General features: G+C 27.7%; 1 protein-coding gene across 1 annotated transcript in view; it reads left to right on the top strand.

Moving 5' to 3' along the window:
- The first annotated feature begins 10,835 nt into the window (after nucleotides 1-10,835).
- Nucleotides 10,836-15,000, top strand: part of LOC141529217 (uncharacterized) — a 17,908-nt gene continuing 13,743 nt past the window's right edge. The window contains exon 1 of the mRNA XM_074245694.1: nucleotides 10,836-12,311. Coding sequence (XP_074101795.1) covers nucleotides 12,274-12,311 — 38 coding nt within the window. The 5' untranslated portion in view covers nucleotides 10,836-12,273. The remainder of the gene's footprint in view (nucleotides 12,312-15,000) is intronic.

Raw genomic sequence — 15,000 nt, 5'->3', positions numbered from 1 at the left:
TATTTAATAGTGTAGACCAGTTAGCTTGATTACTTAAATTCTTTAGTTTAGTATAATCTAAGATATAACACTCGTGTTTGTTTTTAAGATGATGCGTATCAACACTTAAAGATACAAAAATCGGGTAGTGGTCTGTAAATACGTTAGTATAGGTAAATGATTTAATATCACTAAAATTAGATTTTATAAATACGTTGTCTATGCATGATCCTCCTAAATCGTGAGGTCTAGTAGTCCCATTGAAATAAGGAAGGTAGCCATTATCAAGAAGAGTAGACATAAATAAATTTGTTATTTGATCATCACTTTGAAGATTAAAATTGAAGTCCCCAGCAATAACATGATTTTTCCATGTTTATCCGTTAAATATGTTGAGAGTAGATTAACAAAAGGTTCTTTATTTACATCATGACATCTGTATACACCCGATACCTTGATGGATTTATTGTTATTTAGTTTTATTTTGACTGAAACAATTTTTAAATCACCAACTACTTCCGTCAATGGTGTATATTGTAAAGACTTTTTCACATACATAATAACACCATCAGCTCTATTAATATGGCTGTGGTTATAATAGATATCATAATTATTAAGCGAGTAGAAAGAGTAACACATAAGTGACCAGGTTTCCGAACATACAATGACATCAGGTTTTACAGTTAGGTTTTCAATAAATATTTCTAGTTTTTCAAAGTTAGAATTTATGCTTCTCACATTTAAATGCAGTATTAATAAATCTTCAATTTTAAGAGAACTGTTTAAACTATCCAATTCACTATAAATATTTTCAATTTGAATATCAAAATTATCACTCATTAGGATTGAAGAGAGTTAATTTTAGTTAATTCCCTACCTTATTGATATTGGAATTTTAGGTTTAGTTGGATAGTCACAATTATTTATCAGATTGTTAAATTTGTAAGTGAGATAAGGACAGCATGTTTCGTTTGCACAGTGGTTAGTTGGTCTGTTTTTTGATACTTATTATTGTAAAAACACAATTAACGCATTTTTTTTCTTGTTGTTTACATTCACTAGTCAGATGATCACCAGCACAATTTATACACTTAACTGAGTTTAGACATTTTTTATGATTATGATTCAGTCTACCACATTTACGACATAAATTGATGTTGAAATAGTCTAAAACACGACATCGTTGATGCCCTATATAAATTTTAAAATCATTGTTTGAGAGATATAAGTAAGTTTCAGGAGTAACTTCAAGAATGAGTGTCCTTTTACCAATATTATTTTTATAATCTGCCACAATGTTAAAAGCAGCATCTAATTCCAGGAAGTTTCTGTTGTTGATGTCTTCACACAGGTCCTCCTTAGATAAGTTGTTATCAATATTGATGACTTTAACTTTTGGTAGTTTTAAACTTTCTATCTCAACACTATAATCACGACCAAGTTTATCACACAACATTGTTTTAGCTCTCGTAACATCGTTGTTATTCTTACAGCAAACAGACACTATTCCTTCATTATTTTTCTTGACATAATTAATTGGAATCACCATATCATCCGTAATCTTATTCTTAACTTGTTCTAGTGTCTCGTTATTGTTATTATCTTTGTGTTTAACCAATATCTTTGGTATTTTAACATGTATGTGTGTGTTGCTTTTGACAGCACTAGCATACGTACTTTGAGGTTTATTAATGAAGGAGTCACTATCGATAAGAGCATCTAAAATCTTATTTCTTGCTTGAAGTTCTGTATTAAGTTGCCTGAGCAACTCATTCTCCATCCTAATAGCTGTTAATTCCTCAGTATCAACAGCTTCACTTATACCAGACTGATTTTTCGACTGATTTAAAGATATGTTATTGCATAACTCATTACGTAGTTCTCCCTTCTCATATAATTTAATTTGTGTAATTAATTTTCGTGTGTTTTCGTCTAGCGTGTTTACATCATATTCAATTTTCGTGGTTAGGTTGTCCTGATGGTGTTTCGGGCAAATAACCAGCATTTCACTTAAATAATGACCTTTTGTATATTTATTAAAATCACCTTCATGATATACATTTTCACAAATAATGCAGATGACTATTTTTGGTACTTTAGACATCGGATGGCACTTAAAAACTTTGCACGAATTATCAACACTACTTTCTGTGTCGGCCATCTTGAATATCGGCCATATGAATCGATAACAATTGAAATTCATGCTTGTTTTCATTATTTCACGGATAAGATTGATATTTGTACAACTAAATAGCTTCCGAACATTTCATTCAGATCGAGAAAAAATGAATCAGTTTATTAATTGAATCAACTGTTAATTAAATTCACTTCATTAGAAAATATAGCATTAATAAATGTTCAAGAAACATCGGAGCCCTATTTTAAAGTAAGATTTATTTCTACTATAAATTAAAAAATAAACAGGATTTTATCACGAAATTTGATCATTAATTTACTAAGCAATTTTTATAATTAATTCAGTAATCATTTTTCTTGCCATCAGTATATTTTTAACTTCTCGCTAAGAAAATTGAAAATTTTTTGAAGGTCACAGAAAACTTACATGAGTATCCCCACGAGGGTGTCACGGTGTGTGTGTGTGTGTGTGAACCTCCCATAACTTATGAACGACTTTACCGATTTCATCGTGGTTGGCCCATTTGAAAAAACATCAACGAACTTGGATTTTGAATACAATTTTGACCGATTCCAATAGATGGATTTCAAGATATCTCAAAAAAACCGTGAAAAAATTTCAGAAAAATTTTTGTTTTCAAGTGTCTTTTTTGGAATAACTTTTAAACGGCTCAGTCGATTATCTCCAAAAACTAATCAGCTCTTGATCTTGAAAAATCACGTCAATTGCCGCTTGACCAGTCAAAATCGGTTAATTCGTTCAATAGATATCGTGAACGAAAGAAAACCGAAAAAGTGTTTTTTCGGAAGTACTCCTAAATTTTAACGTTTGATCAATGCGAACTTAAAAATTCTTTACGGGGCTTAAAAACGGCGTTGAATGCTGCCAGCCACTTGAAAATCAGTTCATTCATTGGAAAGTTATTAAAAGTTGTACATTAAAAACGATGTTTAATCAAACTTCTATCAGACATACAGCAATGCTGTGAAGAGGGAAAGAACAGGAGATAAGGTGATTATTGAACTACTGATATTTGACATCAATTAGTTACCTGAGGGATATTATCACGTTATCACGATTCATCTGAAAAAATTTTGGGTACTCAATGACGCACGCCAAGTACGTCTAAAAATTGTTTTTATTCGTTAAATTTATCACAAAATTTTTCAATTATGAAAGATCATAATGGCTACTTGGTCTGTTTTTTTTTTTTTTATTTTACATCTTTTTGTAAAATGATAATTTCTCCTTGGCATTTTTGTAAATCAAGAGTTGTGAACGTGTACTTGGCGTAATTTTTTACAGTGGAACTGTTTTTGTTCGGATTATATTATACAGTATTGTGTGTTCAAATGAATTTTAAAATTGTAAAAAATTTACTAAATGAAATTATCTACCCGCACATTTTCTAAAGTTTAATTGTAACAAAACAAAATATTTTATTTAAATTATTACGCGTTTTTTTTTTTAATCAAATTATAATTGTAATAATTATTAAGTTATAATATTATTTCAATTTGAAATTAAAATTGTAACTTTATATAGTAAAAATTAATTAAATTTTTTAAAATTATTATTAATTACCTCTCGTTAAAAAAAGAACTTCAAAGCCAGCTTCAAAATTTTTAAATAGTTAAAATTGACAATGATCCACTTTACTCGTGATGTATTTTAAATATATTGGGGAAAACACGAATTTATAATTAAATGTAATAATAATTTCATGGAAATATATTTCTAATTTATAACAAGTTTATTTAATTTAAATATTCAAGAAGTTACACATTACAAACGTTAAAAAAAATATTAAAACTGTTAAAACATAAATTATTATAGTGACAAATTCCACAAGTTTTATAGATTTTTAAATAAAATAAATTATTAAAGTAACTTATTAAATAAGTAAATTACAAACTATTAAAACTTTTAAAATGATATCAATTTAAAAATTAATATTAATCTTAATTTTTTTTTTATTGTGTTAATTAATAATCCGCTCTTAAATCGTCTGCAATTTCGACCAAACTTCTACACAATATGCAAGTGAATCCCGCATAAAAAAAGTGTATAGGTGAAAAGTATAATCCAGGGTATAATTGGATTATCCAAAAGTATACTTCAGGACATAATTTGAGGTATAAATTTATACTACGATTTTTTGCCGTTTTAATATAATGTATTATAAGTTAGCAGTATAAGTAAGATATTTATAACTTGGTATATTTTGAGTTATACACATTTTATATAGACTAAAAGTACATCTGCGTTTTATAATTAAAGTTATATATAATGAGTATATTCTAAGTATATCAAAAAAATATAATTCTGAGTATAGTTGAGGATATAATTATTTTCAGGCGAAACATTCAAGATTTTTAAAATTCGTTCTGTTATCGCAATTCTCTGAATGATCTCAATAATACCATTGTAATACCTCGATAATACATCTGAAAGCTGGAAAATAAAGCTTTAATTTGCACGTTCAAATATATTTCTCGGTAAAAAACTATCTATCTCAGGATCAATTCAATGAAATTTTACTATTGTATTTATTTTGGAAATTTTTTTTCTTCCAATAGTTAAGGTTGTGCTGCCGGTTTTAGAATTGACGTTCACAATGTAATGAAATTTGGCAGATTGGTACTTTATAATATCATATATCATAATTAAGCAATAAAATTTTTGGAAACTTGGAGGCGAGTCCTGAAAAAAAGATATTAATATTTACATATTTTTGCCTTTACCATAAATCCTTATGGAAAATCAAAGACTTTATTTTATTTCACAAAACTGAACGTTCAGATTCTTATAAAAATTAAGACAACGAGAGAAAATAACATCTAGAACATATTTAATAACAATCAGTATGGTTTCCGAGCATATGAGAATATTTATTAATAAAAAACATTCAAAATTTATCTTTGTTTTTCTTTCTCTAACGTGATTTAGTATAGGTAAATTTACTGCGTTAATCAATTAAGGTTAGGTTTTGGGATTTGACTCTTGTGGTAACGGTAGTACTACTTTAAGCTGGTTATAATTCAATTAAATTTACTTCCCTTTCTGATGCCAAATAGCCTTTTTATTATTGATAAACTTAAAACAAGAATAAAACAATTAATCAATACAAATCAAAATCTTAATGTAATAATACAATAATCGTAAGATTAATACTTAAGTTATTAAATCAAAACTCTCAGCTCTTAAATTCATGAAAATTAAAAACTTTAAACCATTAATTATCAGCAACTTCTTCATCATCTTGATCTTTTAATATTTTTTTTTGTTTTCATAACGCAGTTTATTTAATTTGTTATTAATACATTGACCCAAGTAAGCTTTGTTAAATGATACTGGAAATTCTTTTTTAACAGATTCTAAAAGAAAGAAAAAAAATTATGAAAGTATACAGTTATTGATTATGGTCAATTACAGGCATAATTTTTAACTTCCCGCTAAGAAACTTGAAAACTTTCCACTAAAGGGAAGTTATTGATTTCGATCCAATTTTCAAAAGTCGAGTTTTCATTGGAGTTTTAATCTCCACGTTTTGAGGCCTTAGGAAGCCATTCTGACTAGTCCTGCCGAAATGTCCGGCCGTGTGTGTCTGTAAATAAATTTTTGTCGTACGGTTTCTCAAAAACGAATCAACCGATTGAATTCTACGACACGATATTCGAAAGGGCTTATCAAAACTTAGATCTAATTAGATTTGAGAGTTAATCCATCGAGCCATTCCAAAGAAATTAAAAAAGAAAACAAAAAAAAATTGAATTTTTATGTTTTTTTAAAATAACTTTGAAGTGTGCGGAAAAATCATAATAAAACCCTGTATACATTTTTTGTGCTTAAGAAACTGCGTCGAATGCATTTTTGAAAATAAAAACCGAACAACGCATTCAAAAGTTATAGTTGTTTAAAATTCACAAAATTTTGTTTTTCGCTGTTTTTTTAAAATATCTCCAGATTTCTCAACCAATCAATACTAACCTATAAGTTTTCTTTTTGTACTTTAAAAACTGCGTCGAATATTTTTTTAAAAAAGAAAATCAAACGACGCATTCAAAGGTTATAGTTGTTCAATAAATACATTTGAATTCGAAGAGCTCAAAATCTGAAAAACGGTGCTTTGAGTTTGAAAAGCTCAATATACTAACCAAAAAACTTATTTAAGGCGCTTCAAATTTAAACTTAGCGGGAAGTTCTAGGGTTGGCTTGCACGGTCAACCGATTTCCAGATTTTTTTATTATTAATTTACTATAAATTTCTCCCAAGATTTTTTGATCCAATTTTTTTCTTGGTTCATCAACCGGTAATGTTTTGGATTTACCACCTCTCAAATTACATTCCAACAATACTTCAGCTGGAACATTTATACGTTATTAACATTTATAAAACAATGTACAATCGAATATTTACACAGATTTTACTTAAAATCTTTAATTTTTCAATCACCTAAACTGAGGTAAAAGCCCCAATTATTGACACTATAAGAGACAAAGATATGATTTCATTTTTTTTTAACAGTCAAATATCAATATCGATGAATTTTCTTTGTGGTTATGACTCACGTAAGGTTTTTACTAATCAATTTCTCCTTTTAAATGATAATCAGTGATTTTTAATAATTAATTTTAAATAATTAAATAGAGTATCCGGATACACCAATTATTGACAGGTTAAAAAACTGAATGATCTAATTATTGACATACATTAGACCCAATTATTGACACCTATAATGCGAAGAATCATCGGCTTATTCTTATTTATCGAAACTTATTATTAAGTAATTAATATTATTAAATTTTATTAATAATAATTTCCATAAATGATTCCATTAATTGCTATTAAAAATATAAAAATTAATTTAAAAATAAATTATTTAATCAGAAGAGTTAAAACTTTTAAAATAAATTTTTTAGATTAAAGTAAAAAAAAGCGTCATAACGCTGTCGACTGGCTGTCAATATGAGATTCAACTTAAAAATTATGAACTAGATATTAACACCCATTATTTAAATATTATAAAGCATATAATTAATTTCGATTATTCAATTTTATAAATTTTTCACATATTGTTAATTAAAAATAAAGAAGATCATATAATTAGATGAAGAAATTAATTTAAACTCGGCATTGAAAAAAAGCTTTTCTAACCAAAGTTGTTAAAGAAAATAGACGCTCGTAAGTTGGTTTGATGAACGAGTACTAACTTTACTTATTTTTTAGTAACTTATATTTAATATTGATGATAAAAGGATAGTGGACTAAAGGAGCTATTAATAAGTAAAAGATATATTCGTGGTTACAACTATTAAGTATATTGAAAGATAAGTATGTACAAGCTACACATCCGTTTAGGGCGGTGTACTGATAGGAACTGATTTACTATAGCTAAGTGGACAATGGTCTATGCTAATACATTCGGGAATCTACTAGCACTATGAGCCTTGTCCCTCAGCAAATATTTTGAACTGACAGTATTTTTTTTTCAATTTTTCAATTAATGTAAATTTAATAAAAATTTATATGATAGTATTTCTTATTACAGATAATTAAATTATTTAAAAATAATTTAGGGTGTCAATATTTAGACCCCTGTCAATAATTGAGACTTTTACTTTATTTGAGTATATATAAAGTTATAAACATTGGTTTTAGAAAGCAACTGTACATAACAAAATTGATCATAATAAATATTTAAGAATATTTTTTTAAGTATAGAATAATTTATAGTAATTTATATACTTTTATTATATTCTTTATGTATACCTGAAAATATATTTTCTATGTATACCAGGTATTATATTTTCAACTTCTGTCATGAATATTATCAATTACTTATCATGTATTATATAAAATTGGAATATGTTAAATAGTATAATCTCGGATATACTTTTCTATATATCAAATATTATACAATTGTGTATACTCCAAATTTATAAGAATGTTTTATAATGTATATTATAACCCATTTATGAGACATTTTGCCGTATTATAGAAGGTATACTCAAGGTTATAATTCTAAGTATACTTTTCAACTATACACCTTTTTCATGCGGGATGATTCTCCATTTGCAATCGCCTCATCATGCCATTTATTATTACACGACCAACAAAATGGAGCATGATTGCAAGGTTTATAACCAACTTCGATTAAGTCATTAAAACAGCCTAAGCACTGCTGAGCGTAAATATACGGTTGATTTATATCTGGTTGCTCTGAAGAAATAATTATTTCGTTTTCTGATGCAATTGTCAGTACTCCATTGTTAACATCAGTCGATTCTGACATTACGTTAGGGTCCGGAAGTCCTGTGCCTTCAAGTAGACTAAGCTCTGGTAAATTATTTCCCATATTTGTTAATTCAGAACGATCATTATCATCAATGGATTCTGATAAATTTTCTACAGCAGGGGATGATAAATCATTATCAATGCCAATCAAATCAGGATTGATGTTAGAATCCGAAGATTCTTCATGGTCAGATCGATCAGAAGAAAAATTATAATTATGATCCATAGATGTTGGGTTGGTAAGTAAACCAAATGGTGGTGGTGAGTCAACTTCAACAACTTCATTAGCCGACATCTGTGGTAAGTCATCAAGCGATTCTGCAAATAATTAAATATAAAAATCTTTAATGATTCATAATATATTACTACTGGAAAATAATGCAAATGAACAATCAATTTTTTTGAACTTATTCATAATTATCAGGATGCTGTATATCTACAAAAATATCGATATTTAAGAAGCATTTCGAATTTACAAGTTTTTAGCTTTATAATTTTGTGACAAATATTCTAAAGCTTTTAGATTAATGCAACCTTAAAAAGTAATCCGGGAAAAAGGACAGAGCAAATATTTTTAATTTAAGAATTTTATTTATAACAGTTTTACGGTAGTACTTTAAATATATTTTTACCTTTAAGTACATAAAAAAATATACATTTTAAAGCTGAAAAAGCTGCAAGGTGCGCCGAAAAAAAACCGATTTTTTTAACATCTTTGAGCTTAATGATTCAAATTAAAGATCTCATCGAGTTTTACGCTTGAAAATATATAGGTAGCTTAAGGGATGGCCCTCATGGTCACCTGATTTTCAGATTTTTTTTTATCGAAATCCATCGTAATATAAAAATGTTACTCTTATCACTTAAATATCGATATTGTCCCAAAGATATAATACTTTCAAAATTAGCAAAATAATTAGGAAATTTTATTTTCCTTTTTTTTTTTCAAGTACATTATATAATACAGTAATTGTCTTACCAGCTGCTCCATTGATAAATAATTTTAACAATCTGAACTTATTATGAAATTATTAAGTAATAAAGGGTAATATTAAAAAGCTATCTTCAAATTGTACTTAAAAAATAACATTATGGTTGCTCAGGGAACGAAAAATTATCAAACTGACAGCCGAAATTAATTAATAACCAGAACATAATCAAACAAAACAATATTTACACGTTATTTTGAATAGATTAAATAATTTGGGGTACTCAATGACGCACGCCAAGTACGTTAAAAAAATTTTTTTTAATAATTTTTAAATTAGCACCAAATTTTTTTTTTTCATTTTTGAAAATCATAACGCATACTTAGATTTTTTTATTTCATATTATTTTGTAAAGGATTTTTACAGTGAAACATTTTTTGTTAGGATTCAATTTTCAAAATATTTTTTTCAATTTTTCAAAAGTTATGTCAATTACTTGGTATTTTTTTAATTGATAATTTTTTGGAAAATGATTATACTTGGCATCTTATGATTTTATTTTTTTTTTGTCATTAATACTTATCGAACTTGCACTTTCTAAACATGTACTTGGCTCGTCCATATTACAGAGAATCTGTTTTTTTGATGATTTCTTTTTTTTTTTGTAAAGTAATTATTAAGATTTAGATTTAGATTTTGTTTATTTTATGTCAAGGCACAGGCCAAATGGCAATTCAAGTACAGATATATTACATATGATTAAATATATGAGGTTATAAATGTGAGTACGTAATATATGAATACATAATATATCGATAGAAGTAGATTTTTTGCTTTTGATGATACAATAAAAATTAAAATGCATTTAAAGTGAAGGATAATGTAAAACGAAAAGCTAAAAGATATAAACGAAGAAATACAGTGTGAAGATCTGACTTGATTTGATTTGATTTATATTCATTTTGATTCAACTAATAATATTTAGATAGTAATTTATAATAATTAAATAAGTAAAGAGGCTCAACCTTGAGCGAAAGTGATTTTATTTAGTGATTTCTAAAAAAAATATATATGCATTTTTAGATTTTACAGGCCATCTTATTGAATTAACATTTTGATCATCTAATTGCAGCCAACCTGATTGATTTCTTATAATTGCAAAGTAATGATTTGACTCTTCTTCCATATTCGAGAGATATATCGCACTGATTAATTTATATCTGTTATTACTAATAGAAATTTTAGCCGTTGGAACTGATTTTATAGAAAACTTTTTTTTTAGTGGCTTATTTCTTGCATCGTTAAGAGAAAATAAATCTAATTTTAAAACGACCATTTCTTTCGATGATTTAAGAGTTTCCTTACGTTGTACTTCTGTTATTTTCATACAATTATTACAAAATTTGAGGTCATTATACCAATGATTATATGACTCATCAATCAATTCTTGTAAGCTATAGACTTTTTTCATCCTTTGTTGTTAAAGTTATTATATTTTTATTTTCAATATATGAATGTACATAAGTGCATGTTTTGCAACGTTCAGTACATGATAGCTCAAATTCTATAAAACTTCGTATAAACTCGTACTCTTCACACAGCAACGAAAATATTATCGAGGGATCGCCTTCTTGAATTATTTGTAGCCGATTATTCATCAAATTCCATATCATAGTCGACTGTAAGATATGTTTATTGTCAGCATAATTTTTTATGAAGACACTCCAATTGAAATTGTCAGTAAATTCTCCAATAATAAACCTAGATGATTTCGTGATCTGACTGTGTAAAATACACTGTACAATAGAAATTAAACAGCTAGATATGTTATCTGTATTTTGAATGCCACGCATGGGTAATGTATCTAGCTTTGTCAACTTCGGTACAATGTTATGATCATCTTCAAATGAACTCAATCCAACATCCCATATCAAATCATACACTTTAGTCCAGCGCTTGACTTGATTTGATATTAATGGAAGATCTTTGCTATAAATACTTCTAAGACGATTATACTCATCTATTGCTTTTGAGTTAGCTTTGACGGCGTGGGGATCAAAATTAATTAAATGAATTCCTTCTAACGTAGTGACTCGTGAAAGAGCTACGTAAGTCTGTCCAACACTAAATATAGTATTTCCTGCATCAATCACAGCATTTTTCAGGCTTAAGCCTTGACTTTTATGAACAGTAACTCCATAACCCAGACAAATTGGAAATTGTTTTCTTACTATAAAAGCTTTATCTAAAACTTGAAATATTACACTTATTCTTTCGATACTGTGCACTACATCATTTCCAAAATCAATGTTAATTGATTCAACTTCATTATGTTCGTTGGATCTAGTCACTGATTTTACAAGTCCAATTGCACCATTAACAAGACCTAGAGTCACATCGATGTTACGTCTTAGCATTATTTTTGCTCCTACTTTAATAACAATTTTTTGAGAGAGCCCGGCACTTCGGCTTGCATCATCTTCAATTTTAGATAAAGTATCTAATGTTTTTCGTTTTAAGAAATTTGGACAGTCAGTACTATCAATAGCTGTAAGAGTCACTTCTTCAGAATTAACTTTGTTCATCATGGCTGAGTTTAATAGATCACACTGTTTACAAGTAGGCATTAAACATATTGTGTCAAAAGGTAATTTATCAATATAATTACATATCATTTTTAATCTTTCCTGATAAGATAATTTTTTATCAATATTAATTTTTCTTTGTTCTAAAAGCATAATATCTTCTTTAGTCATGTTACCAATGCGTACTCGGGACAGTAATTCTCCATACGATTGATCAGTTTTTTGACGCATGTTAATATTTAATTCGTCATAAGTGAATAAATTTTCCCATAAATTTATGGTACTTAAGGAGTCAACTCGTTTCTCTAATTCTGATGGCGATAACGTTTTGTAAGTTGGATCTTCATGCACGGGAGGCAATTGCAGCAAATCTCCAAAAACAAGTATGTGTTTTCCACCAAACCATTCTTCGGAATTGAAAATTTCTACTAATCTTAAATGGATGTACAACAACGTAATGTTTGACACCATTGATATTTCATCAATAATAATCAATACAACATTAGTTAATTGGTCTCGTAATACCTTAAGGACATTGTCAGATAATTGTTTATATTTAGGAGTATAACCGTGTTCGACTGGTAGTTGAAATACTCTATGGATTGTTAGTCAATTGATGTTGAACGTTGCAATTCCAGTGGGTGCTGTTACCATAGTTTCTTGTTTCATACAATCCTTGATCCAACGCTTTATTACGCTTATCAAGAAACTTTTACCAGTTCCACCTTCTCCACTAACATACAATCTCATTTTATCACAATCCTGCTGTACTACATTTTTAACAGTATTAAAAACCCTAAGTTGATCACTATTCATTTTATTTATCATATCATTTAGCGAAAATTGGTCATCTATTTTTTCTGCGACATCTTTTAATTCTTTTTCAATCATATCTACCTCCATTTGGTTACATTCTTCCTTCATGCTATCTAACTCATTATCGTTTTCATTTTCTGATGATTTTGTTTTCTCTTCAACCAAATTTTTTACATACACTAAACCATTGTTAAAATATTCATTACATTCGTGATAGTCAGTAGCTTGATTAAGCATGGTCTGTTGGTATTAAAATGATTCAGTATATGTTTCATAGCCATTTTTCAATTCTTCAGTATCTCGCCAAGGTTGAAATAATAACAATAAAGAATAAAAATAATTTTCAGGATGAGTAGATACATTATATCTATAATGATTAATCAAATAGCCTCTAGTTCTTCTTTTTAGATACAACGATGGACCAAGTTTATAATATTCAAATAATGAGTTTTTTGGTTCATCTTTCGTTGTATCATACCACTTGGCGAAATCATATAAAGATACAAAGTCTAGTTCTTTGGGACGGTTTGGATAGTAATCGTTAATTAACACATTTTGATTGGCAATCACACCGCATTTTCTCAATTTAGTCGGCCATACGTTTTATTTTTTAATCAACTCAATTTTCGCAGAGATTCCACGACAGAGTCAATATATGCAGGCGTATTCACTTGTAAGCAAATTGCATAACCGAACAGGAGAGGGCGTTTTATTGAAATCATAAACGATGGGCGGAGAATTTAAAAATTTCAAATAAAATACGTATGCCATGTTGATTTTACCTAACTTTTGTTAAACGTATCATAAAATAATATTTCATTAATTACATTTATGCATTTTATAGGTTGACTTACTTATAAATGTTGAAACATTAAAAGGATGTTCATGTATCCTGAAAAAATTTGGGGTACTCAATGACGCGCGCCAAGTATGATAAAAAAATTTTTTCTTAATTTTTAAATTTTCAACAAATTTTTTTCAATTTTTTCAACATTATGACGGTTTCTAGGTATTTTTTTGTATTTAACTTTTTTTTGTATAGAATGAAAATTATTGTAACGAGTCTTATTTTTTTTGCAAAGTGCAGATGTTATTGAGATGAGTTTTATGAACGTGGACTTGGCGCAATTTTTTACAGTGAAACTGTTTTTGTTCGGATTTCATATCTTTTTGTTAAGTGTAATTTTTTGCTCGCCTCTTAATTTTAAAATTGAACTTTTCCCGCGCACAATTAGAAATATGTAAATAAATTAATTAATGCAGGTAAAGCTATTATCATATAAAAGGTTATTTGTTCGTTGATTTTGAAAATCAAATCCTAACAAAAAAATTAAAATTCTGTTTCTCTCATAGTAGCTAGTAGCATTAAAAAACTTAACGTGACTGATCCGCGTAAACTCCGCGGTTAAAAGCGATTAACTATCTTATTAATAGGGATTTTACATTTTTATTTATATACAGTAAAAATTTTAACATTTTTTTGAATTAAAAAAGTTGTTGATTGGGATTTAATACTCTAATACACATTAATTTAATAATAACAATAATTCATTCAGTAATAATAATGATAATGATATTTTTAACCTCAATTTGGTATTACCGATATAATTAATTTCATTCTCATAATTTTTATTATTAGTGTTATTGTTATTATGACATTGTTGTAAGTAAATGACACAATACACCATGCTCATAATTGTAAGACTTTTCACCTAAATCCACTTGATTGGATAACAATGCAACCTATCGGCAACGACCACAAAATCATAGAATGGTACACTATCCAATGGGAATAACCTCTGATTATGATTGTTCATGTACAAAAAACCTTTGTTCCAACTTTAAATTGTTTATTTCTTGTTTAATTAACATTTTTAATAAGCTGAATATTTGTATTCTAAATATTTGCACTGCGCATGCGTCAACTTTACGTTTAGACTTTCAGCGCGGACTTTTGAAAATTATATTGACCAGCACAGTGATTAGAGTAAGTGTATTTTTCTTGTAATTTCAATTATAGAGGTCACAGGACAAAAGGGCAACGTGTAGTTTTTAATAATTTTATAATAAGTTTTATTTTAATAAAGTGTTGAAATTTTTGTTAATTGTTATGGATTTTTTTTTTTTTTTTTAATACTTCGTAGTATTCATGAAAATAGAATTGATGAAAATAAAAAAAAAATGTACATGCATTGATTAACAATTCTCTCGATATTTTTAACAAATTTAGAATGAAATGAATATTTATTAGTTATT

Source organism: Cotesia typhae, unplaced genomic scaffold (genome assembly GCF_013202065.1).
Source record: "Cotesia typhae breed Kobodo isofemale line unplaced genomic scaffold, CoteBio_Ctyphae contig_11, whole genome shotgun sequence".
In the NCBI taxonomy this organism is placed as follows: domain Eukaryota; kingdom Metazoa; phylum Arthropoda; class Insecta; order Hymenoptera; family Braconidae; genus Cotesia; species Cotesia typhae.
The sequence above is the reverse complement of the archived record's forward strand: the minus strand, read 5'-3'. Positions and strand labels throughout refer to the sequence as shown.